This window comes from Camelus ferus, chromosome 6 (genome assembly GCF_009834535.1).
Source record: "Camelus ferus isolate YT-003-E chromosome 6, BCGSAC_Cfer_1.0, whole genome shotgun sequence".
In the NCBI taxonomy this organism is placed as follows: Eukaryota; Metazoa; Chordata; class Mammalia; order Artiodactyla; family Camelidae; genus Camelus; species Camelus ferus.
In genome coordinates this window covers 20,860,229-20,887,230 of record NC_045701.1, presented here as the reverse complement: position 1 = coordinate 20,887,230, position 27,002 = coordinate 20,860,229, and the positions used below count along the sequence as shown (strand labels likewise).

Genomic DNA, 27,002 nt, shown 5'->3' with positions numbered 1-27,002 from the left:
TTTTTTAGGAAACTCCATACTATTTTCCATAGTAGCTGCACCAATTTACATTCCCACCAGCAGTGCCTTTCCTCCACCTCACCAACACCTGTTATCTCTTTTTGATGACAGCCATGTAATGTTAACTGTAAAAAACACAATGAAAGGGGAGAGACTAGAAAGATGTGTGACAAATGTTAGCGAATTTTTCTTGGATGGGAAAACCCCTAGTGATTTTTCCCTTTGTTTCTTTTCACTTTTCTGTTCTTTCCAAATTATTTAGAACGAGCACAGATGGTCTAGAGACTCGCAGGAAGAAAATACGAAAGAGTGGCTCCCTGTCCTTAAAGTAACAAAAACAAACAATATGAAGGAAGAGAGGCTGAGGGAGTCAGCGTGACTCGGAAGAGGAAGAAAGATGAGGGAGAGTGGTGGGTAAGGGAGAGAGGAGGGGAGGGGGGGTCGGGGAAGGTAAGGGCCTGTTTTGGGGGGGCGGCGCTCTGTGAAGTGCTTCCCAGTCATCCTGGGCACACTGAGTGGGCCCTGCGCAGCCGCCCCCAGGCTTAGAGGCTCTCAGCAGACTCTGGACCGGTCTCTGTAGCGTCACGGTCACTGCCCTCCCTGCACATTCAGCTAAGACCATTTAAATGAGAACCCTGGCACCCGGAATTCCAGAGAGGCTGATCTGGAGAGGACTGTGCTGTGCTTACTTTGTGGCTGGGGCCTTATAGGAGGAGAGAGGAGACAGGAAGGGCGAGGAGGGCCCAGCCACACAGTGGCAGCCAGGTCAAGAGGACAAGCCAGTAGCAATAGGTAGCTTGTTAGGACAGAAGATGGAACACCAGCGCTAGATCAAGCATGTTTATTGCCTTCTCCCAAGACAAACAGTGGTTCTAACAGAGTCTTATTCACCCCCAGGCAGGCTGGGAAGAGGATGGAGAAGGAGCAAGGTGGGCCCGGGGGCGGTGGGGTGGGGGTAGGGGTCTGCAAGGGCATCAGGATGGGGGCAGGAGAGGAGCTGGGCGACTTGACGGCCTGAGGGGGTGGGGGCGAGGCTCAAGAAGCCCCAGCTGCCACAACAAAGATGTCCTTGTAGCCCTTGATCTCCTTGAGCTCTTTGCTGCTGATGAGGACTTGCAACTGGCGGCGTCCAGCTTTGAGGGGGTAGAGGTCCAGCTGAATTTGGACAGTGTGTCCGGCCACCAGAGTCCCAAGGCTGAAAGTCAAAAAGAGCCTGTTAGAGCCTTGAGGACCAACTGCTGGGTGGGAGGATCTGGTTTCCCGTCTTGGTCGGTAAGCACCTCCCCCACCCCCTTCCAGCATCACTGAGCTCAGTCTTCCCTGAGAAGCGTGAGAAGGTGGGAGCCAGGAGGCACCATCCAGGAGACTGAGGACTGTCCTATGACCCCACAAAGCCCCCCTTATCAAAGACCAGCATGAGACAGGTGGATGGCCTTGGTTCTTACTCATTTGATATCTGCCCATCGATGAGACCACTGCCCTCCAGCACCATCGTGCAGTGACTCAGGGCCACCGAGAGGGTATTGGTGAGCGAGATGTGGACTCTCAGTGCCTTGCCCACCTCGGCCCTCTCAGACACCTGTGTGGAGAGAAGACAGGGATATCATGGGCCACTGGCCTCATTTCCGCACTCAATTCAGCAACCTCACTTCCTCATCTTTCTGCTGGCACCTGGCCTGGCTGCCACCAGGGACTGCTTACTTAGAGCTAAGATGCTGCAGGGAAAGAGAAGAACCTGACCTAAGAGTATTCAAGGTGAACACATATCCTGGTCTGTCTTAGAAGCTCAGCCCGCAGGACTTCAGGAAGCCACCACCAACCAAATTGGCACCAAGTTGAAACCTATTTCCCTTCCCACCATCTAGCTCAGGATGGCACTTGGATTTCCACTTAAGTGCCAGCTCCCATCCGTGAATTGTAGCTGATAAAAATGCTGTGGTACAAAAGGGTCATGGGGACCATCCAGAGTCAGTGAGAGAGCTGTGATTGATTAGTAGTGTCTGACATGGGCATGGGAGAAGGAAGCAGTGTCATGTGTGCCATCCATGTGCCACCAGTGACGTTCTTTTTTTTCCTCAAATGCTATTTTATTTTTCTTAATTGAAGTATAGTTGATTTATAATGTGTTAGTTTCTGGTGTACAGCATAGTGATTCAGTCATACACACACATATTCTTTTTCAGAATAGGTTATTATAAGATACTGAATATAGTTTCATGTGCTATCCCGTAGAACCTTGTTGTTTCGGTGATGTCATTCTGAGGCCAAGGTCACAGGATATGTTAATGGCAGAGCCAGGACCTGAGCCAAGACCTAACCCAGGTGTGCCAGGCCCCAGCCAGAAGCCAGGATCTTTCCCCCAGGCTGCTCTGTCTTTATATACACTAGCAAACCCACTCTGAGTTTTTCCAGGTGCATCCAGATGTCACATGTGAGGTCTGTGTCATACAGGGCAGCGTGGCCTTGGCCTGTGAGTGGGAGGCAGGGATTCCATCCTACCCACTTCAAGAGCCCCAAGAGCCCCAGTGCCTAACACAGAGCCAGCCAAATGATGGAGATTCTGTATATGAGTGTTGAACTGAAAGGCCTCTGATCACCCAGATCGCACTGGGGACTCTAACTCAACCAGAGAATCAAGTAGAGGGAAGAACACATCCTGACTTCTCTGGAATTCAAAGAAAGGAAACAAGTCCCTTGGACTGTAGTGAGGGTGCCAAAGTGGAATAAGGTCAAAATAACTTTGGAATCTAGCCTAGTCATGCAGACCATCTCCGGGTCCCTTAGGGGACCAGTTAATAGCCTACTTGGCATCTGACGTGTTTGCATTGGATCCTGTTGTCATCAGGGCTCTGGGTAACAGGCAGGACCCTCACTTCAGCCCCAGGCTTGTGTCTACACTCCTGATTCTGCTCACTGTTTGCTCCCCCACTGCCCCCATGGAGGCTGCCCTGTATGACTTGGCCTGAAAACCTGACAGCATGCCCAGCTGAAAACTGTCACGTGGCCAGATGGTTGATGACGAGGAGCTGCTCAATTCTCCTTCCGGTGGGGACGGAGGGTGCTGTTGACAATCCGTCAAAGCCAGGTGGGGGCTAGGCAGAGGGTAAGTCTTTCATGTGGGAGGGGAAAGTGGGCAAAGGGGACTTCAGGGGAAGGAAAACCCTGGTAATAGGAGATGGGGATCCTCCCTGCCCTCCTCCATTTACCTTTCCTTCACCTGTATTCCTTCCTCATGCCATGGCCTTGCCAGGCACTCAAGCTCTTGAACTTGAAATATGAGGCTCAGCCTTTTTTCCTTTTTAAGTATAGTTGGTTTACAGCTGTTGGGTTAACTTCTGGTGTACAGCACAGTGATTCAGTTATACATATATATATAATATATATATTCCTTTTCATATTGTTTTTCACTAGAGACTATTACAAGGTATTGAATATTATTCCCTGTGCTGTACAGAAGGACCGTGTTATTTATCTGTATACAGTAGTTAGGCTCACCTTTTATTTGTTTCCTTCTTCTTTGTCACTTCTGTCTTATCAACAGTCACCTTTGGGATTTGGCTTGTGGTCTCCCTCAAACCTGTCCTCTCTGCTCCATCTTCCAGTTACTGCCTTTCTTGTCTCTTTCCCTCTGCAAAGCTATTTCCTTACTTAAAATGCCTTCATCTCCATCTTGTTTCTCCATAGTATCTTCCTGTGCATCCTCTGTAAAATTTCACCTCCTCTGGGAAGCATTCACTTTGCACAGAGCACAAGAGACCACACCATACTGCACTTCAATCATCCCTTTGGTGTCCAGGGCAGGGGCCGTCTCACTGGCTGCAGTCCCCCCAGCCCCGGGGCCGAGTGAGAAGAGGGTCCCTGGCCGCCATCTCTGTCCAGATGCCTTACCTCAATTGCTAAGTGGGGAGGCTCCAGAGAGATATCCTTTAGGACCAGCATGGACCTCCCTGTCTCTGCTACCTTGGCGATGCCAGACACACGGATCAGCTTTTCATCCGTTAGCTTGTTTTTATAATTGTTGTAGGGCAGCGAGAGGGATCGCTGTATCTCTAAGCACAGACAAAAGACGTCTTTTGAGTTTGAGAACGGGTCTCAGAAAGAGAGAGAGAGAGAAATGTGTATGTGTGAGAGAGGAAAAATCAGTTTGTGTTAGATAATATGTGTGTGTGGGAGGGGAGGGTATAGCTCAGTGGTAGAGCAGGTGCTTAGCATGCACGAGGTCCTGGGTTCAATCCCCAGTGCCTCCATTAAAAAAAAGACAAAAACAAAAAAAAACTACATATGTGTGAAAGTGTGTGTGTTGTGAAAGAGACAGATTGTGCTTACCCTGCACTCAAGTTCCCCAGGGTCACTGCTGTGTTCCACCTGGCGGGACAGCATTGGAGGCACAGCACCTGGCGTTCAGCCTCCTGCCAACAGCAGCTTCACTGCCCAACGTGTGTCTGTGTGTGTGTGTGTGTGTGTGTGTGTGTGTGTGTGTGTGTGTTGGGGGTGCTTTGTTCATGGCCCCAAAGCTCCCCTCCTTATATGTACTTTTCTGGGCCTGCCTCTTACTCACCCTCCCCAAAGTCCAGGGTCAAGTGCACCTTTTGCCTCCAGAGGGGCCCCCGGGTGCCGCCGCTGTGCAGCAAGGTCTGTGCGCAGAAGCGCACCACCAGTCTGATGGGCCCCTGGGGGTGGGCTCTGTCTGCCACCCTCCGGGCATGCAGCTCCAGCAGCAGGTCCTGGCCCCACTCGGGCGTCTGGGCCAGGTGAAGCTGCAGCTGTGCCGGCTGATCCTTAGAACCGCCGGACCCCAGCAGGTCCAGGAAGGGTGACGAGGCCCTTCTTGAGCCCAGCATCTTCCGGGAGGCCTTCATGAACACAGAGCGCTCCTCCAGGGATCCTGACGGAGAGGAGAGCCAGTAAAGACATCAGTGGGGAGGGGCCCAGAGGACCAATGACCTTGGGGAAACGAGGCACCCAACAGCTCCCAGATCCCTTCCCAAGGATAGCTGCCCAAGGAGCCAACACAGCATTGTGGCTGAGAACAAGGAGATTGGTGTTGCTTGGGGCTGGGTTCAAATCCTTGCTCTGTCATAGTCCCTTAACCTCATAGTGCTCAGTTCTGTCATCTATAGCCCAGGGATATCTCCCTGCCTCATATAGTTGCCAAAAATTTGGGTTAGATGAGTTCCTGAATATAAGTCCTGAACACTGTTCTGCGTCATCTTTTGAAGAGGAGATGATTAAGTGGTGATGGTTTTAATGTGAGAGCCATCCCCATCCCCACTGGGAGGCCACAAAAGGAGGTAACAGCCACCCCAGTCCTTGAATCCCTGGGGCCCCAGGCACCTTCTGGGTACTTGTAGGAGCTGGTGATGTTCTGGCGCTGGTCTGACCCGACCATCTTGGTGCTGATTTCCTTCCCGATGGAACTGATGTTATGGGCCAGGATTTCCAGGGCCTGGCCACCCCCGAACAGCCAAATGACTTCATCGGCATTCACCTCAGCATACACAAAAGGGGTGTCGTAGGGCAGGTGGACCTCCCCTTCCCTGATGGCCTTCACGGAGGCAGGGCCACAGCGGAACAGCCCTGTGCAGGTAACAGGAGTTGTGGACCGCTAACACGGCTGCTGACATGTGGGCCAGGGCCAGAGGGTCAAGGCTGTGGGAGGTAGTGAGGTGGGATGGGGAGGGGCAGGGGCATTGATGACCCTCATCCAAGGGGTGCTCTCCAGTTCCCATTAATTCATCTGATCCTCACAGCCACCCTGGGAAGCAACAGTCATCACCTTTCTCTTCCCTGCTTCACAGATGAGCAAACAACTGCAAGGTCCAGAGACTCCACGGGTCACCCAGCTGTCAGTGGCAAAGCTGGACCCCTGACCCCAAGTTGTCTCTGCTCTGACTTTGGAAAGGGGACAAAGTGGAAAAGGCATCGCTGCTTTCTGGCCTGTTGCTCACGGGGTCAGTCACCCTGGTCGGCCTCCCTGCAGAGCCCAGGCCCTTCCACTGTGGTCCTCACTCACCACTGCTGGTTTCTTGGGGAGTGGGGTCCAAAACCTGCCACCCATTGTATCCTGGAGGGAGATCTTTCCGGATCATCCAGCACTCGTTCCAGACATGAAAATTCCTGCAGAAAGCAGTAAGGAGAAAAGGACTCACATTTTCAGAGCCTTTGCGAGATATCAGACCCTATACTGAGTGCTTTATATCATTGTTTCTTCTGGGTTTTTTTTTTACATTTTATTTGGAAGTAATTTCAAGCTTACAATAAAATTGCAAGAATAGTACAAAGAACCCCCATCTACCCAGGTCATCTATTGTTAACATATTGCCCCATTTGCTTTATCACTGGCTTTCTTTCAGTGCAGATAATGAGATTTCCTAGAATAGCGATCTTCCCTTAAATATCCTTGTATAGTTATCAACTTCTTACATTGAATATCGATATGATTTTATCGACTTTGTTGTCTGTATTTAAGTGTTGTCAATTGACCTAATAGTGTCCTTTATGGAATTCTTCTCCACCCAGTCCAGAATCACACATTGCATTCAGTTGTCCAATGTTCTTTGTGTCCCTCAATCTGGAAGAGTTCCTCAGCCTTTGTTTTAGCACGTTGACCTCTTGAATACAGTCTTTACTGAATTATTTTTACCAGAGCGGCTCTCATTTGGGGCTCGCCTGATGTTTCCTCACGATTAGATTCAGGTTACGCATTCACAGACGGAATTCTACATAAGTGATATGTTCTGCTCAGATACATTACTACTCACTGAACCAGAGAAGTTTCAGCCCTCAGAGAGCTCAGAGAAGGAAGGGAGGTCCAAGGACAGCAGCTAGTTCTCATGCAACTTGAAAGTCTTACCTGGAAACTGGCTGGAAAAGCAAAAACCAGAAATCATATTTGGGGGAGAGCAGAGGAGAAAGGAACCAAGGGAAGTGACTAGAGATCCAAAAATAAGGGGACACACAGAGATAGACACACACACACACACACACACACACACACACACACACACACACACACACACACACACACACACACAGAGTTGTGCACACACATGCCTGGAGAGAGGGAGTAAGGCTGGGAGCGGAGAGGTCGAGAGAGGATGCAGGAAGTATGCAGAGGCAGCTACTCCTGGCTTTGCCCCGACCAAGAAACAGAGATACATGCAAACAGAAAAGCTCAAAGGAAGAGTAAGAAGAATGAAGATTTTGAGGTCAGCACTCAGGGGATGCCTGATCTATTCATTTGGTTGCCAGCTTCAGAATATGTTATCCCATAGTCTTCCTGTCTCTGAAATGAGCTTGATGTGATGATCTAATTAGCCAAAACAGCTTCCTGGCTGGGGGACTTATTCTCTGAGCATCAGCAACAATGGACAGGGCAGTATTTCCTCAAGGCCAGAGAGAATCAGGTCAGAACTTTCCTACCCTACCTGGGCTAGAGCAGAGATCTGTAGGAGACAGTCCCCCTTACCATATTTTGTCTCGTTTCTGAGTTGGCAGCATCACTGCATTTTGGTCGTAGTAGGTATCGATGGTCAAGTTCGCATCTGCGTTGTGTGCAGAACGGAAATTGGAAACGACACGGGTTGGAACACCTAAGCACCTCATTACTAAAGAGAAGACAAGCATGGGGAATCACTGAGTTCATTTCAAGCAGAATCACTGGTTTCATGTGCATACTTTCTAATTTTCAAGCTGGAAGAGAGAAAAAGGCCAAGATTCTTGCAGAATCGTAACTGTAAATCCTTTATCCCCAGAGCACAGCACCCAGGCCCAGAACCCTGCTGCCTACCCACCCTATCCATGTTTCCATTCCACCAGGAGAAAGAAATTTGATGGTCACTTAAAGCAGCAATTAACAAGTCAGGTTTACCATTTAGGGATTTTTACATTCAGCATCTTTCCAAATTAAAAACAGAGAACCGAAACATTTGATAATTTGAAAGAAAATAAAGAAGTTTAGGCCTGTGCTGTGGCCAGAAGAGAAGCTGTGTGACCTTAGGTAAGTGGCTTAACTTCTCTTGGCCTTAGTCTTCTTGTATATAACAAAATGAAGAGTTGGACCAGATGATTTCCAGTTCTGAAAGTCTGGATCTGTAATTCTATTCAAATAAAAGGGTTTGGAGGAGGTAAGAAAGAAATCAGAGCATGGATAGAAGAGGAAGATAGACTTACACAGATACGTGGAAGATGTCAGTGACAGAGAATCTGCATGTACTAGGGAATGACCATCTTTGATGAGGCAACAGCACCCTCTTGTGGCTTCTCAGGAATCACACAAAGCAGACACTACACCCCCCTCCCCATCACAACACCTGCCGGGGGCCAGATATCAAGCCAAGAGCCAAGTGTGACTTTTGGAACACAGGTCCCAACTTCTACCAGCAAGGCAAGGATTTTAGAGAGGTTTATCCTACCCCTCTTCTGCGTAGGAGGAGCAGGTGGTGCCTACTGAGGCTGCTGGGAGGATTACAGTGATTCTAAACGTAAAAAGACAATTGAGACTGAACAATCTTTTTCATTTCAATTCATTCAAGAGCCCCAGAGGGCGCTACCTGTCCACAAGCACCTGTCCACTCCCCACATAGCTCCTGGACTTTTCATAAACCCTTGGCAGGGGTGAAAGTTAGACCAGGGCTGTGAGTGGCCAGAGGCAGCCAGGCGGGAGCTGCTCTCCCGACGCTCATTGGCCCCAGAACGCTAGGGCCTGGGAGAAAACAAACGAGCAAAGTGAGGTCGCTTGAGTTGAACCCTCACACTTAAACCTCTCCACTGTCTGCAGCACCTGTGCATAACTACCAAGCTGTGCTGCCCCTCTCAGAAAAGTCTAGAACTTTGTCTTTGGGCCCTGTCTCTGTCCTCCGTCTCTGTGCTCTTTCATTCTCCAACTCAGAGTCAACCCATTTGTTCAGCAAACTGATTGAGCACCACAGTGTAACAGGCAGCTCTGCATAAAGTACTCCTGCCTGGAAGGGGGAACGCAGGCAGGCACCTCAGTCCTTTCCCTCACCTTCACAGATTATCTGATCAACGGCTTGGCACTAAATTGTAAATAACTGATAATGCATAAAACATTGATGCTCGTTAAGGGTAGTTAGCAAAGTAGTACATCTCTTACTCCTGAGGAGTAACTCCTCAGGAATCTCTCCAAGAAGCGTTTGAGAGCAGCCAGCGGTACCTGCAGGTGAGACAGGCTGTCCCAGGCCATCTGCTGGCACCTCTAGCTTCCCCCAACCTGTCCCCGACTCCAGGCTAACTTGGAGTTGAGAAGCCCGAGCAGGTGGCAGAAAAAAAGCCAATTTTGCCTCTACTTTGGAACCACAAGCTCTCCTACGTAGGCAACCACTTTAATGGACTAACTGCTGCATCAAGGAGACCGCGGAGTGATTGCAGCGGGTCATCCTGCCTCGCTGGCTATCGCGGGATTCCTGGAGAACACAGCGCGCGCGGGGTAAGCGCGGGATCCCGCCACTCCTCAGCTGTGGGGCTGCCGACAAGCCACAGTTAACTCGGGTGAAGTGGGCTTAATCCCCGCCCGACCTCGAAGCGTTATCCTGAAGAGTCAGGGATTCTGCGTTCGCGCCCGCCTCACTCACCGGTGCACATGACAGCTGCGAAGACCCAGCACTGCCCGTACCTGACGGGCTGCCCGCCCCCGGCCGACCACTGCCGCAGGATGGCCACGCTGCCGCTCCACTCGAGCGGGCTCAGCCCCCTGGAGTAGTCCTCTCCCCAGTTCCCCTGCAGCACGCCGCTGTCGTCGTTGCTGTTGATCTGCGGAGGACAGACAGGTGGGTGGCGCGGGCCCGGGGCGGGGCGCGGGGCTCGGACCGTCCTCAGGCAGGGCCGGGCGGCGTCTGGCCTTACCATGGCGCTCACCACCCTGCAGACGTACACCACGTCGTTCCGCTGGGAGCAGGCTTTGGACGGGTTCTCTAAGAAGGACAGGCTCTTGTTCAGGATCTCAAAGCAGATATCTATGATGCCCTCTTCAAACTTCCACGGGATTTCAGGGAAGAACAAAGAAGAGTAAAAAACGTCTAGAATTCTGGCGGGGAGGGTACAGCCCAGCGGCATAGTGCGGGCCGCTATAGCGTGCACAAGGTCCTGAGTTCAATCCCTAGCACCTCCATTAAAAATTAACCTAATTACCTCCCCTCAACAAAAATAAATAAATAGATAAAATAAAAAATTTTAAAAGCCTAATGGCCACAGCCACACCCCTCAATAAATAGAATTCACTTCAAGTCTGTAACAGACTTTTAGGGATGATGTGTATCTGGTGGGGGAAGGGGTGGGGTTAAATATCAGACAAGGTCCTGACTTCAAAGAGCTTGTAGGTCAATTTGGGAATGTATGAGATTCAGAATTCTGAAGAACTAACCTGTGTGGCTCTGATGGAAAATGCAAACAGAATTTGGAGAGATGAGAGTCAGCTAAAGAGGTCAGAGAAGTCTATTGGAGGTAGACAGGAAGAGAGCAGGGTGGGGGCGTTCACCTGAGGTCTTTGGGTACTGTGGGGTTTTCCTTCTGGACGGCTTGTGGGAGTAGGACAAGATCAGATGGGTAAATACAAGGCCAGACATGTGAGAAGAGGGAGAAGAGTAGGGGGAGCACCTGGAAATCAGGTAGAGGGTTCCGCGCTGATGTATGAGCACAGGAGAAGCCTGGGTAGACTCATGACATAGGTTTACAAGATGTATTCGCTTTTTGTCTCGTAACCCTTCTGGGTGCCTAATGCACTGGTATTTTTCTGAGTTTCAAAAACTGACACAAGTTATGGCTGGAGAACAGGGAAGCGTGAAGCTGATCTTCCTCAGGAAGTGTCCCTGCAATCCCCCGCCTCTTCCCTCTGGGCATGTGTGGACCAGGCTGAGAGGCAGTGGGAGGCAGAGAGAAACTACCCCAGCCGTGGTTGGAGGCTGAGAGTAGAAAAGTTGCCCAAACCCAAAGGTCCCCCTCTGTATACAGTGACTGGATGTTTGCTGTTATTAAAGAATTGCTGTTCATTATTTTTGGTTATAATATTGTATTATGGTTCAGTTTTTCAGAAAGAGTCATCATCTTTTAGAACTGTATTTGGAAGTATCGCTGGATTAAATGATATGAAGTCTGTAATTTGCTTCTAAAAAACCAGTGATGAGGTGGGAGGAATGGGGGAGCATACACCAGGGATCGCAAAGTTTTTCTGTAAAGGACTAGATAATAAATATTTCGGGTTTTGTGGGCCATAGGGCCTCTGCCTCAACTGCTCAAAGCTGCCATTGTAGCATGAAACCAGCCACAGATGATACCTAACCAATGAGCATGGCTCTATTCATGGCTTCATATAATTTGCACATCACAAAATACAGCTGGCCATCTATGTCCATGGGTTCCGTATCCATGGATTCAACCAATAGGATCGAAACTATTCAGGAAAAGAAATTCCAGATAGTCCCAAAAAGCAAAACTTGAATTTGCTGCATAGTGCCTGCAACTATTTACATTGTATTTACAACAATTGACATAGTGTTTGTGTTGTGTTAGGTAGTATAGTATCTAGAAATGATGTAAAAGCAGATGGGAAGATGTGCATAGGTTAACATGCAAATACTATGCTATTTTATATAAGGGATTTGAGCATGCTCAGATCTTAGTATCTGTGGAGGAGTCCTGGAATCAATCCCCTGTGAATACTGAGGGACGACTGCATTATTTTTTAAAAATTCTTTTTCAACAGTTTAAAAGGTATGAAAACTATTCTGAACTCATGGGCCATGCAAAAATGAGCAGTGGGCCACATCTGGCCCATAGGCTATAGTTTGCAAACCCCTGGTACAGACGAAACAAGGTTTACCATAAATTAACCACTATTAAAGGTAGGAAGTTCATAGAGTTTGATTATAGGAGTCTGTCTACCTGCATTATGTTTTAAGTTTTTCATGTAAAATATTAAAAAACTAAGAAGGAAGGGTGTCTCCCCTTCCTTCTTTGCACTTCTCACTGGGTGGGAAGTTGGTCCAGCACCACACACCCTGACTTTTGTCCGTGATGCTTCCTGAGCTAACAGAGTTGTCTAAGGTCCACTTCCGGTGACGTTGTTACCTGCCCGTAGTTCCAGGGCCAGGGGGTGATGAATCTTTCATGACCCTTGTAAACAAAGCCATAGTCCATCATGATATACTCCTGCAGCAGTAGTTCACTTGGCAGGTAGACGTCATCCTCTGAGCAGTTGAGAGTAGAGGAGGAGGCAAAACCCCAAACCAAAAAACAAACAGTAAGAAAATTAAAAAACAGTAGTGACAGTATCTTGCTGGATAATCGGAGAAACAATGGGTTGGTGGCAATAGAAATTCAAGACTGGACTCCTTAAAAATCCATGTGCTTTTCTAGAGACCAGCAATATAATCTATACTTTAAAAAAAAAATTCTTTCCCTGGTTGTAAAAGCAGCAAGCTTGTTACAGAGATTTGGAAAATACCAGATGATGGAAAGAAGACAGTGAAGATCACCCCCTTTTCACTACTCAGAGACACCCACCACTACGTTTTGGTGTATTCTGGCCCCTCTCTTTCTCTGCACGTACATGTGATAAAGTTAGGATTTCACTTAACATCACACCATGAACATTTTAGTCATGCCATTAAAAATTCTCTGTAAAGATGGTTTTTAGTGAGCACATGGTAACACCTTGCATAGATGTGCAGCATTCTCTTTTCTGGATTTTCTAAGTAGACCCTCACAGAGCGTTCCCAATAGATCAGTTAGCATCACAACCTATGAGCGAGTCATACCTGCACTCCAAGGGTTAAAAAGCAGGATGAAAGTCCCCAGCAGGTGGGTCAGGCTGTTACCCTGGCCCTGAGAGATCTTGATCTTCAAAGTGTAAGGACCAATGACTGCACTGGCCGGTGTGAAAAGGGAGACAGAGAGCGAGTTGGCGTCGATGGTGAAGTCAGAAGCACTCCAGACATTTCCTTGTCGGGCCGAGGTGAGCAAGAAGGTGGCTCGGGTTCCCAGCAGCTCTGTGGGCTCTGGTCCTGTGTAGGAGAGCATGACCCCAAAGTGAGGCTCAGAATCTATGTGACACAATTCCAGGGGGACTGAAAGTACCCTCACCACCTCCCACCACTTGGTAATCCTTTTAGTGCCACTGGGTGTCCTTGGGCAAGCACTTAAGATCTGTGGGTCTCAGTTTTTCTAATCTGTAAAATGGGATCATGGTAGTACTACCTGATAGTCTTAACAGGGGTTAAATGAGATAATTTGTGTGAATTTAGAAGTTGGCTGTTATTATCACAACCTTGGTTGCTGAATTGGCCAAATCTTTTTTTAACGGCACTAATAGGGTCCTCAGGGTCCCAGGAGAAGAGAGGGGAGGGTGACTCCAGGTGAACTTTGCCTTGGGGAGGGGTGGACTCACCTGTCTCAGCGATGAAGGTGATGTGGTCGGTCCCAGAATGGAAGGGTCGGCTGAAATGCAGCTGGATTGTGAAGGACTGGCTGCGGCGCACGATGAGCCGCTGCAGGCCCATCTCCTGCGTGTGATGCTCCTGGTTGTTTCTGGAGCTCTGCAGGTCAACCGACCTGAGCTCCAAGGCTGCCACTGGGGGAGGGGGTGACAGGTCACTGCCCAGATGTGGCTCCCTAGGCTCAGCATCCCCTGACACGTCTCAACATTTCTATGGCACCTGGCCCTGACTTCAGTAAGATTGTTGTCCAGATCTTAGCCACTCTGCCAACTGTCCCCTAGTTTCACTACTCAGCCTCAGAAAGCAGTTTGGCTCCATGATCCCCTGACCTCTGGACCTGGACCTGGAGCCACAGTGCTGGAGAACTGGGGTCCCAGAAAGTACAACCTTTCCAGATAACTGAAATGTAACCTTTAAAGTGCCACCAGGTACTCTTAAGTCACTTTTATTGACAAGCTTTCTAAAGGTTACTCTATTATCCTGACGTTAGAAGAAGGAGCATATTCGAATTTTGTATGAATTAGTCAATGAGCTGACTGAAGGCTGGGACCTCAGCTACGGATAAGTCACTGCTTTAGGACATGGGGGTGTCCACTTCAGGGTTACTTGCTGCTTATTTCTTGCTTCTTGGCCATGTTCCAGGTGGATGAGGGCCCTGGTTGCTTCCTAGGATGCTATTTGTGTACACTTAGTGTATAATTTTAAAACTCTCATAGCCCAATGGGTAAGGTGCAGGCTCTCACCACCTTGGCTGTGAGACCTTGAGCAAGTCACAATGTCCCTAGACATAAATGTCCTTTGCTGAAAAATGGAGACAATGGCATTCCTATCTCCTAGGGTTCACGTAGGCATTAAGTGAGAATCACATGTAAAGTCCTTAGCCTAGTGGCAGTGAGGTGGGAAGCCCCATAAAAAGACCGGTAGGACCCCCAGCCAGGGCCACTACTCTCCTGCCAGCACCATCCTGTTCCCTGGCCCAGAGGCTCTATCTCACTTTTTGCCTCTGAAATAGCTTAGTTATCCCTAAAATTCTATTGGTTCCCTGAGCTCACTTCTGATTGGTTATTTCCTTCACTTCTGATTGGTTATTTCTCTCACTCCTGATTGGTCCATTTCTACAAAGCTTGTTCCTAATTAGTCAACTTTTGTTATACCTTATTTGCATATGATGTTGCAAAATGTAAACTGGCAGCCTATAAAAGCCTGTGTAAACATACAGATGGGGTCCAGAGCTTGGAGTGCCTACTCCTCTGGGCCTGCTGGTGTAATTAACCTGGTGTCTCCAATTCTCCGAGTGCTAGTTGGTCTCTCACCTGGATCCAGGTTGCTGTCACAACTGAGCCATGACACTGAGCTGTAACACATTTTTTCTGTAACAGCAGGTGCAGAGTAAGTACTCATTCATCATTAGTTGCTCTTAGTACTGGTAATAATGCAGCCTCAGAATGCATTTGCTTTGCTATTTTGGTGGTGATCTTTATTACATTTACTGTCAACAAAAATTCAGTAGGTAGTACATCAGTTTATTTCAGCGGTTCTCCACTGGGGAAATTTTGCCCCCTAGAGGACATTTGGCAGAGTCTGGAGACATTTTTGGTTGTCACAACTGGGGGAGAGGCATAGCATCCTAGAGGGAGAACCTACGTTTGGTCCAGCCAGTTTTTGTGCCATTTGCATTTTGAATTTCCGCATGGGTTCTTTATGTTTTTGTTAAAAATGCATTCACTTTGATAGTTTCAGCTCATCTTTGCTACTTGGCTAGATTTTTTTGTGTCCTAATTCTTTCACCCAAATGCTATCTTGCCATCTGGGAATTGGCTAAACTATCTTCCAGGTCTTTGGCTAGGTCATTGGTTATATGATGGTTTGAAGCATTAGGGCTTAAGTCAGAGGCCAATGGAGTATTATTGTTGGAGCTTTCTTCCAGGTTAACACTGAGCCATTAGGAAATACTCTTTAAGTATAGTTGTTCAACTAGCTGTGACTACATCTAATTCTTTACATGAAGAAATTGGATTAGGTGTTTTTGAATTTCCTTCACAGTCTAAAATCAAATGCAGCTTTCATTTTGCATCTTTCCCACAAATTTGTCAAACATCTGGCTGAAAACAGAATACACACAATGGTCCCTTGACCCTCCCTTGTAACAGTCTTTCCTGAGGCAGATACAAAGAGGAATTACAGGATCAAATAATACAAAGTTTGCCAACCTCTGAATGTAACTTTATGCTTTGTAATTTAATTTAATATATTTTAAATTGTTGTATTATTGGAACCAGAAAATTCAGGGCAAGATGTAAGACAGATGCCTGTAAGTTATTCAACAGCATTTTGTAAACAGGTCTAATCTAGTAGTAGTTGGTGAAATCAATTTAGAGAAATGTGACCAATATTAAAAAAAAAAAAGACTAGAGTAGAAAATCTCACAATGCATCCCACAGAGGAAGAACAAGCATAATTTTACATGTAACTGGATCATGATGTAAACTGTGGGTCATAATAAAAAAGTTTGAAAACAACTAGCCTAGATCCTGATGGAAACTGCATCTCGTTTGTTCCTGAGGGGCCTGCATTTTCATAGCAGGACCTGCTGATCCTTCACAGAAGCCTCTCCATCCCATACATAATGTCTAATGGACATTCGACCCTGAAAGGTTAGATACCCTAAAGGGCAAGGAGGAGCACCCAGGAGTGCATCACTTCCACATGAGGCACAGGACTGGGGCAGCATTTTCCTGGCCACTGTCCACACCTCAAAGCATGGTTCCTAAAGGCAGCCAACTCAGCTTCCCCTTTACCCAGGCTGACTATTGGTTTAGGAAGGAAAGGGGAGGAGGAAGGAGATGTCTTTCCTTCCATGCCCAAGGTTACAGTGCACGGAGAAAACTCATTCTCTATGGGAGACTTGGGTTTTCTTTTTTATTTCACTTAATATAATCATGCATTTGACTCACTGAAGTGCTTTTTGTGTCAGGGAGACAATGACTTCAGAGAACAAAAGGGAGGGCCTTCAAGGGAGCAGGTAAAGAAAACCAAGAGGATCAGGAAGAGATTCAACAAAGCAGGAGATCAAGTAGAATCAATTAGTAAAAGAACACGTCGGCGCCCACAAGGCCTCCTGGCCTTGGCCACCGGCCCACAGGGGTTAATGACGAGTAAGAGGAGCATTAAGCCCTGGCCACATGACTCCTGGCTTTTGACTAATATAAAGACAAAGATATTAAAGGATCAAAATATATCCCCATGCATTATCAGCCTTAAAAAAACAGAGACTTTAAAACAGCTGTTTGCCTGCAAAGAGTTCTGAGATGCAAAGCTCCTGCCCTCTGAGAGATCAAAACCCGAGGCAGCCCTGCTCTCAAGGATGCCCCGTCTCCCCCTGGGGTCTTGGCTCAGAAGTAACCACCTCACAGGGGCGTTCCGTGACCACTGAACATGATGCCCCTCCTCCCACCCTGTGATCATTCGCCATCACGACACCCCCTTTATTTCTGCAGAGCACTTCATAGCATCCAGAACTAGTTCCACGGGAGCAGAGACCTTGTCCATCTTCTCACACCTGACCCCCCGTGCCTAGAATGGAGCATGGCTCCTCACTGCTGACAGTCGTAGCCGGTGTTCACTGAACACTTACCGCACGCCAGGCACGTCAGAAGCGTTCTATGTGCCCGCAGACGTTGACGTTCTCCCACCACTGTGTGATGGAGGTTATATGTTCCTGACGTGCAGGAAGGGCAGAGCTGGGATCCACTCAGGGAGGCTGACTCCAGGGCCTGCTCCCTGAACCTCTGCAGTCTCCTGCCCGCCCTGGTGGGTTCCCAGTGGTACATGTTTTTGTGTGGGAAGTGTGAGGAGAGTAACTTGATAGTGGGGCTTTGGGGTCAGGAGGTGGGGAAGGGAGGAAAGCCTGTGAGGGCAGCAGGGCCAGGGTGAGAGGCGGCCTGACTCCAGGCTGAGATGCTGTTGTTTGCTCGGTAGTAACACCTGGGAGGATAAAATGTTATACCTTTCTGAGGGCGATTTATCAATATTTATTACAAAATAAAAGAAAGCTTTAAAACATAAATTCTTTTGACCCACAAATCCCTCCTCTGGGATTTTTTTCCTAAGAAAAATCATACTTTGGTATAAAAATGTAAACATAAGGATGTTCAGTGCAGCCCAAATATCCTACAGTAATAGCTGGATAGTAAACTTTGTTCCTCTCATCTTGATGTAACCAATGGAAGGACAAAGAATGTGGGGAAATAAAACATAAAAATTTTAAAAATATGTCACAGATTAACCATAGGTGGGGAAATTATGGGAAATTTTTCTTTGAGTTTTTTGGTGTTGGCCAAACTTTTGCTTTGAATGTGTATTCCTTTTGTATTTGAGGGAAAGTGTTGCTTTGATTAAAGGCAGGTTTTTGAGCAGGAGTGGCACGATCAAAGCTGTACTTCAGGATTAATCCAGACCAGAGGGAAACAAGACTAGTTTAGGAAGGGCAGTGAGAACTCTGTTGCAATAATGTGGGTGAAAAGCTAATGAGGACCTCGGCAAAGGCGTTGGTAAGAAGAAAGGAAGGACCACCTCAGTGTGCGAGGGACTGGGGTCCATGGGCACGCGGCAGGCTGGTAAACCCCTGGGGAAATACCTTGACTTCCAGGGCTTCCTAAGTCTTGGATGAAGACTGGGGCAGGCTGAAAGAATCCATTACCCACAACATCCCCAGCAAGCAGGCTACTGGTAAAGGACTAGAAAGCTCCAGGCAGGGATGGTGAAGGGTAAAATATCTCTGGCACAGCCAGCAGACAGAGAGGGCTCCTGCCACCAATGTCAGGTGGGCTCAGCTCCTTCCCTTCTCCTGCCTTTGTCCCTGCATTTAGTTCAGTTCTCCATCATTTTCCACTTCTCATTATTGTTGTCAGTATGGGGCTCTGATAAATACTTCATTATCATTTCTTCCCTTTTCAGAAATATGAAAGGGGGCTCTTTGTGAGAGTGTATGAAGATTCCTATGTGATGAGATTACTGTAGAGCATTTCTGTGTAAAGATGAAAATGTCTTATTACCTAAAGGTTCAAGTCCAACTTCCTTAGCCAAGCATTCGCAGCCCTCCACAATGGGGTCCCAACATGGGTATCCAATCTTACCTCCCAATAGCCCATAAATAAACTCTGCTTCCCTTGTTTTGTGACCTCCAAATAGATGGTGCCCAGCTTTACCTCTGCACGGCCCCACCCCTTCCCCAATCTCGATGTCTCATTGTACTTTTCTTTAAGCAAAATTCAGCATCCACCTCCTCCATGGAATCCTCCCCACGCATTTCAGAACATGGAGCTCTCTTAGCATCTCTAACAATAGTTTCATATTTAGCTAATATTTACTGAGTGTTATTAATCTCCAGGCTTTATATGCATTATCTCCTATCCCTACAACTACCCGACAGGATATTACTAATTCCGTACGACAGATGAGCAGACAGAGGGTTAGGGAGGTTACATAACTTGCCCAGGGTCACTTACCTAGTAAGTGACAAAACTGTCATTTAAACCTAGAGAGTTTGACTCCAGAATCTAGCTCTTAACCTCTGGCCAGTGGTGCTGGTCTAGAGGTTTTCAGTTTGTTTTTTTAAGGGATGTAAGACTATTGTGCTTTTTTCAAATAAAAACATCATAAACAGACCTAAGAGGAGCCAGTCTGGTGGAAGAACTGGGGAGGGGGTTCCCTTGGCTACTCTGCAGAGTCCTGGGGGTCTGAAGAACACAATGAAAACCACAGTCCATCTCAACTTCTTCATCCTAAAATAATCCATCATGGAAGAACCAGCTCCAGGACCCATCTGGTCTCTTTCCCTTCTCTGCAATTTCTTAGACTTTGAACCACTTATTTGTCAGTTAATCGTGTACTACTATGGTGTTTCTTTGAAACATCATTTAATGGTGTCTACATGATTAACTATATCATTTGATTGTTTACACCCAGTGCTCAGCAATTCAAATAGCTGTTGGCAGGAGAAAAGTGTTAGTAGGCTGGCTCTACAAGTGAAGTTATTAGGTCTTTTGCAGCAAATATAACAAAGGATGAATATCCATTGTATATAAAAGTTTCTGGAAGTACTAAGAAGTCTTGCTATAATCACAGAAATGCAAACTAAAACAATAATGAGATTCCATCTTTGATCCATTCAAAAATATTGAGGAGAATAACAACCTATGTTTTGAGGGTACATGGAAGTAGACTGTCTCATATATTTCATATATGGTATGAGTGTAAATTCATACAGGCTTTTTAGAGAAAATTGGTTGATATTGAAGGATAGCAGAATATGCCATTCCCTACTTAATATGGCACTTTGGCATAAAGATTATTTTGAGCTGCAGGCAGCTGAGAAGAAGCAGGTACAAGAAAAGCTCTCTGCCCTCCCCCATTTGTCCAAAAGCAGGACATAACTTGTAAAGATGTCCCCTCTTTCCTCTCTACTAGGAAGGACAGAAGGTAATCACCAGAGACAGCTTTAGACCCTCATCAGCCCCGAGATGCACCAGACGAATCTATATAACAAAGTCTATAGATTAACTACCTCTTATCTTCCATTAGTTCCCCACTATGTTTACCTTCCTACAATTTGCTGCTCTAGAAACTTAAAGTCCTTTTCTTTTGTCTTGTCACTTCTCTAAAAATTTGTTGTTCTCTTGTTAAGATACTGTGTAAGCCTAAGTTCTACCCACCCTTTGAGCTATCACAGAGTGCTCCCACTGTATATGTGCAATGCACATGTTAAGAAACTTCTATTTGTTTTTTCTTGTTAATCTGTCTTTAGTCTAATTCATAGGCCCCCAGCCAATAAACCTGACCCATGGAGGGGAAAATGTTAAGTTTTCCTTCCCCTACAGGATCCATCAAAACTTAAAGTAGATATTTCTTTGATCCTGTAGTTCTTCTTTTAGAAATCTTTCACGTAAAAAATTTTTGCACACATTGGCAAAGTTATATCAACAGCAACCTTCATTGCAGCATTTTTCAAGAGCAAAATATCAGAAGCAGTCTAAATGTTCATGAATAAGGCACAGTAACAAATTAAACAAATTAATCAATTTATTAAATAAATAAATTGTGCTTCTATGCCTAGAATGGAAAACTAGAGTTCTTTATAAATTTTTAACAAACCAATATGCACTGGCATGCAAAGATTTTCAAGATTATGATTAAGCTTTTTAAAAAGCAAGTCATCAGATAATACATATTACATAATCTTGTTTTATAAAACAACTTTATATAATCTACCATTATTTAAAAGCAAGTAGTCAAATTGTTAACACTTCTTTCCTATGAGGAAGGAGCAGAATTGGGAGTACATTGTACGTCAAAGGGGGCTTGGGCTCTTTTTTTAATCCCAGTACATGAAGTTTTTACTTTTTATAACAAGCATATATTTTTGTGTATTACTTGTTTAATTAAAGAATACTATTTTGAAAGATAATATAACATTTTAGGCTTACTCTGGTGGAGATAACCGAGGGGGAAAATACCCTAGAATTTAGCACAAAAACACTCAGAAATCTAGCATATGAACAAGCCTCTTGAGAATTCCCTATTAAACTCTGGCTTATGTAAAATACAATGTGCATCTCTAATTTCTAATGGTTTCTAAGATATATCATTGAGAACACAGTTTTAGGAAATCTATAACTCCATCTTAGTGCCCTCTCCTGGCTGGCCATGTGTGTCTGTCTGCCAGGCTGGCCCAGCCTGCTGGGCTCTGTTCTTCTCACTCCCAGCAGAGGCGTGAGCTCAGAAGGCAGGAGCAGCAGCTCCCTAAGGAGAAGCCAGACCAGGAGGAGAGGTCTAGGATCCCACAGGTGGTCCTCCTGAAGCTCCAGGATCAGCCATAGAAACAGCTTCCCGAGTACCAAGGGCACTTGGGAGTTAAGGCCAAGGTCCCTGTGGGCATCCTCAGACTCCCCAAGGCCGTTCCAGTCCCAAGATGTTAAAGAAAAGATTGTCCACAGCTTCAGGGTGAAGCTGAACCCATTCATAAAGAAAGGAATGATTGTATTGTTAGAGCAGGCAGATAGCTAGAGATGAGCAGAGAAAGGGGGACACAGACCAAATGGCAGGAATTGGGCAGAAAGCAGGGGCACAGGCCAAATGCAGGAAACCACACATGTAAGCAGCAGGGATCCTTGGGCAGAGAAAGAAAAGCAGGAACCTTGGGGCTGCTAAGGGATCATGCCTTTTGGGATGACAAGTGGCTGGGAGAAGAACAAAGAAAGATGAGAAAAGGCAGGAATTTCTAGTGTCCGAATGTAACCTTTTGCTCATTATGCCCTCATTTCAATAAAATTAGCCTTGCAGATCAGAAGTACCCATCATGCACCAACGCCGTGACACTTCCGATCCAGACTAAATAAGGACAAAAATCCCTCCTCCCTTTCGGAAGGTGGAGTTGGGATGATAATCAGGGAATACGACCCCAAACCCTTCCCTCCCCAGTGAATATTCTGCCCATTCATTTTTACACCCTATGTAACTAACTTGCCAAAGAAACTCAGGGCAGCTGCTCACCTGAGCCTGCCCGCTCTCCCCTGAGAGTGTACTATCCATCTTTTAATAAATCGTCACTTTACCTTTTTTCTTAACCTCTAAGTCTTGTCTTTGAATTCTTTCTGGGACAGGACAAGAACCTGGAACACCGGTTGCATCTATCGGCAACAGTATGATTGTGCCAGGGTCTGAAAGCATGTGAGAAAGTGGGAGGAGGGAGCCCGATTACATGATGAAATACCAACATCAGTTTAGGCTCTCCTGTCTCTTCTGTTCACCGTCTACCTTCTCCAAACATCTCACCTCCCTTGACACCGCAGAAAACTTATATTCCCAGTACTCACCCTGAGCCATCTCCCTCCTTCTTCTGTCAGCCAGGGCCCTTCAACTAATCGGCATTAAGATTCTAGACCAAACCGCCTCTCTGAGCATTTACAGTCATCCTACCAGAACCTTTCCTTCCATCCTGAGTCGGGTGGGGCTGCCATTTCCTCCTCCTCCTAGTGCTCCTCCTCTTCTTAAATTTCCCGTTGTTCCGGGTGCATCTTAGCTCAAGGAAAAGAGCTTCTGTCTACAGCCTTTTTTTAAATTGCTGAGGGATTTGTTTCTGTGGCCTCCTTTTTAAGCTGGGGAGACTCAAGTGATATGGGAGGCAAAGGATGGTTTAGATCTGTCCCTTTGAGCCTCTGTCTCTACAAGGCTTGGGACCCGATTCACAAGAGTGAATCTAAGCTAAGAGGGCTTGAGGGATGGGGTGGCTGGAAGGGAGGTGAGTAAGGAATGGAGCTGCCCTTGGAAGGTCATACACAAATAGTCATGAAATTGAGTCTGACCAGCCCATTAGGACCAGGAGAACTTTGTATCTTGAAGAAAAAAGAGTACATAAAAATGGTGAATTATTATGCTGTTGATTAAAAATGAAGTTGATAAAATTTCCAATGACAAGGGAGAATGCCTATAATATAATGTTAACGGAGGCGGGGGGATGAAATACAAAAACAGTGCAGCTTATCTCAATGCTGTAGAAAATGCTATTTGTGCAGGTAGACCCCTTTTTAAAAGATGGAAACAAATATGACAAACTGTGATTGTTTGAAAGCAGTGAGATTGGAATGATTGTGATTTCTTGATTTACACTTTTCTTAATTAAAAAAAAAAATCCACAGTGGGAGGGTAAGTTGTTTTAATAAGCGAGGAAAAAAATACTTATAAGAAAAAGTGAGAAAAGGTTAGGAGGACCAGGGTTACAGATCTGAACATGAGTATTTTACCAGATTCACAGCTGAAAAAGAGAAGCAGAAGCATCCAGTCAGCACTCCTGGAGGAAGCATTTGGTTTTGTAAAAGAACAGTGTGCTGCAGAGAAAACAGAAAGATATTTACGTGTGTACTGATCATTATCAAAGGTATGCAAGAGGCGCCTAATTCCCTGGGTTAATCTGTGTGATTCATCACAAATTCTCACACCTATTGTAACCAAAGCTCTCTGTCTCAACCTCAGCCTTTTTACAATGTGATGCATTTAGGAAATGGTCCTCGGTTGGAGCCATTAAACTTGCTCATACCCACTGTTTACTGAGCATCCTGGGAACTTTGTTTTTATCAAAATTACTGCGTTTTGGCTCAGAAAAATGATACTTTGGTTACTGGTGCAAGAATCCCTTCTGGTAGAAATATATGCTCTTTTGAGGAAGGCAGAATTTTTTAAAAAACAACTCTTTGTAATAAAAGTCCTAATTCATATTAAAGATACTTAGATTTGTTTAAATGGGGGAAGGAAGTATACATTTGGTAAATTTCCTTCCTGTAATTTTGTCTATGCTGAGGTGGGACTTTTCCCACCATAGTTGTGGTCATACTGCATCTTGAAGACAGAACTTGTTTAAAGTAAGAATTTCCGTATAAGACAATTTGCCATTCTATTTGAAAATAAAGCTTTAATAATGTAAACTTTACTTTTGCCTTGTAAAAATAAGCTTTTACACTTGATGTCTGTATGTATGTACGTATGTATTTATTTCAACCTTTCCATTTTTATTTTGGAGCCTAGATGATAAAAGAGGGTTCCCCCCAAATAACCACAATATTGTTATCCAAATTAACCAAAGAAATTCCACTTTGTCAGTCCCACTGGCCCTATTAAGACTGTGTCCCAATTTCTACAGCTACTCTCATTCTTTCCTTCCTTCCTTCACTTTTAAAAGCATTGATGACTATAATGTTGATGGCACCATATTAGAAGTTTTGAGGCACATAAAGGTAGTAAAAGCTGATCTTTAGCCTGTTTAATCTGTTGGTGGGGATAAAACACACACAAATATTCTCTACAAAGGAAGCCTCCCTGAATAGCAGGCTTAGAAGGATGGAGGTCCCTTAGGGAGGAGCTCAGGAAAGGCGCTGTGGTGTGTGATGTGTGGCCAGCCACTGGTCATGAAGGATGAAGAGGATTTGAGAGAGAGAGAGAGAGATGATGCGAGAAAGGCCTTCCAGGCCAAAGGCACAGCTTAAGCAAAGGAGGAAAAGTAGGGAAAACCAGGGCTTTTGAAATTGGCACAGAATCTGCCTGCAGCCACCAAAACTCGCTTTATTAGGCAATTATTTTTAACAGAGAGAAAAAGGGCTAGATAGAGGCTTGTTAATTTCAAAATTCTAAAAAAAAAAGAAAACAAACAAAACCAAAGTTGTTTTTCCTACATTGCTTTAGAAATTAGAGTTTTATAGCTGCTAGTGGTCAGTTTTAAGACCTAAACATCACCCATCAAATTAAGGTTTTGATGACCCCTAGCTTTTTTCATAACACTACCTATGTCAACTTCTTCTACATGATTGTCACCCTCACCTGGAATCTAGCTAAGCAACGATATTGGACAACTAATTTTTAATTAAATTATAATCTGTTGATTAAATTATGATCAATATTCATCATAGTATTTCAAATCATGTTCTTTGACTGATCATATTATATTCTGTTTACTCTATAGATTTTTTTCAGACAAATGCCCAATTTTTAAATTTAGTTTCCAAGACAAAAAAAGCCCTTTAACCATAGGATCATTTCTATGTTGATAAAAACCAACCTCTGTTATGGTTAACTCACTGGATTTGTCCCACAATGAGACAGCAAGCTCTGAGGCTCTTTAACTCTAAAATAAATACAGACACATTATAATCCTCTCCCGGCTCCACACCCTCACATGCGTCTACTGAGTTCTCTCCTTGAAGATCCTGCTGTCACTTCAGATTCAGCATGTTCAAAATTGAACTCATTAGCCCCACCCATCCCCCAAATTCATATAATTTCTTACTCATCCTTGTACATATTACCAAACTTCATTAGTTGTTTGGAGCCTGCTATTTGAAGGTCGTGTGACCAAATGGATGGAGCAGAGGTGTCTGAGTTAGAGAACCTGGTTGAAGGTGCTACTCCTGCCCTTCTGAGCTTTTTGACCTTATGTGACCTTGAGCAAGGAAGCCTCGAGGAAAGCCCTGCTCCTGTGTAAAATGGGGCTAATGGCAGTGCCCACCTCACAGAGTTGCTTTGAGAGTCAAGTAGAGAGTGTTTGTGGAAGCCTTAAAGTGCTGTACAAACATTAGTCAGTTCCACTGGTAATTATGATAATAGTTATGATCCTTCAAAAGGTGAGATTCACACTAAGTGAAAGAATGTGTGTCAAGACCTTCTGATGAGATGCCCAAGGAGACATTCATGACAATCGAAAGATGTCATAGCCAAGTCCAGCCTCAGTCTCAGTCTTGTCAGGGCTTGGTGATCCCCAGGGGGATCAAAGACATCACATGGTTAGACCCCTGCTTCAGACTTACCAGTGGCTTGCATTGCTCCAGTGGTTCACGTGTTCTGCCACTGTATTTGATCCTGACCACATTTCTATCTCTATTGCCCACTGTTCTATCTTTCACTTGCTGTCTGATCTTTTGGTGGTTTGCCCAATTGCCCAATTCCCATATCAAAGTCTTTCCCTAAGCCAGGTCCTTTCCTGGTCAGACTTTCCACCCTCTGTCTAGACCTCAGCAGAAATGTCACTCCTCACAGTAGGTCTTTGTAACTGGCTGAGGCCCTATGTTTACTCTATTGCAACACTTGGATTCTCCTTCAAAGAACTGATCATACTCTAAATAGTCATTTGTATAGTTTGTCCCCCCTCCAGATTTCCTGTCTTTCTATGTGTCATTTGGGTGATCCCAACTGAATAGGCTGAGCCACCTAAAAAATAAAGCCATTTTCTGTGACACCTGAGTTACAATGCCCCTCCCTTCTGTATGAAATTAGCTGGAAGTCAAGAAATTCCTGGGATGTCCTCCCCATAGGTTCTAGAGAACCCCCAGGGTTGCTTACTTTTGTCCAGAAATCCTCCTGCTCTCTTGATAGCTGGTACTTGCTTGAAGACTGGGAACTCAGCCTCACTCTTTCAAGGATGGGTTGGCTGGCTCTGCCAGACTAGAGGTTCTTTACCAACTGCACAAGCCTGGGAGGATTGCAGAGGCCTTCAGTTATAAAGCAGGGAGGGTGGGGCAGGAGGGCTTAATGAAATCAGTCACATCTGCCGAGATCAGCTCCTGAGCCCCTGCTCTTGAGTCTTGGGTTCTTCTCCAGACAGCCCCTTCCTGGACCGATGGTGAGCTTCACTTGTCTTGTGTTCCCTTGCCTGTCTGATCTCAGTCTGGACCACCCCAGGCCATCAAACCTGTTTTAATAACCAAACATCCAAGGGCGGCTAGTCATAGTTGGTCCCCCAAAACCTTTTTCCCAGGGTGTTCCTCTGCTCCTTGAAAATGATGGAGGAGGAGTAAAGGAGGAATTTTGCCTAAACATCTAAAACCTGGGTTAGAGGTTATGCCTAATTCTGCTGCCAACAATCTCATGAGCTTGTCCAGCCACAAATACTTGTATTCTTTTCTTTAAGATATCTTAATCCCATCAATTATGCTACAATCAAATTTTGTTACTTTTTCAGGCTGTACATAATCTAATTTCTTCCACATCTTTCCATTCCCACCCCACATC

The 27,002-nt window shown here is 45.8% G+C and overlaps 1 protein-coding gene across 3 annotated transcripts; it reads right to left on the bottom strand.

Annotated features, from left to right (window-relative positions):
- Positions 1-561: 561 nt before the first annotated feature.
- TGM7 (transglutaminase 7) lies at positions 562-26,643 on the bottom strand. 3 transcript variants are annotated; one of them, XM_032481381.1, is made up of 13 exons: positions 22,064-22,427; positions 13,403-13,585; positions 12,774-13,019; positions 12,085-12,203; positions 9,865-9,993; positions 9,594-9,771; positions 7,469-7,607; positions 6,014-6,117; positions 5,335-5,577; positions 4,559-4,885; positions 3,889-4,049; positions 1,446-1,579; positions 562-1,195 (listed from the first exon to the last, which is right to left on the bottom strand). In XM_032481381.1, the coding sequence occupies exons 1-13, from the start codon at positions 22,176-22,178 to the stop codon at positions 1,036-1,038; spliced, it is 2,238 nt and encodes a 745-aa protein (XP_032337272.1). In that variant the 5' UTR covers positions 22,179-22,427; the 3' UTR covers positions 562-1,035. The 3 variants fall into 3 exon arrangements, with proteins under 3 accessions (XP_032337272.1, XP_032337273.1, XP_014409801.2); XM_032481382.1 differs by having other exon boundaries at positions 565-1,195; positions 22,325-22,427; XM_014554315.2 differs by lacking the exon at positions 22,064-22,427 and adding an exon at positions 26,334-26,643 and having other exon boundaries at positions 566-1,195.
- Positions 26,644-27,002: the final 359 nt, after the last annotated feature.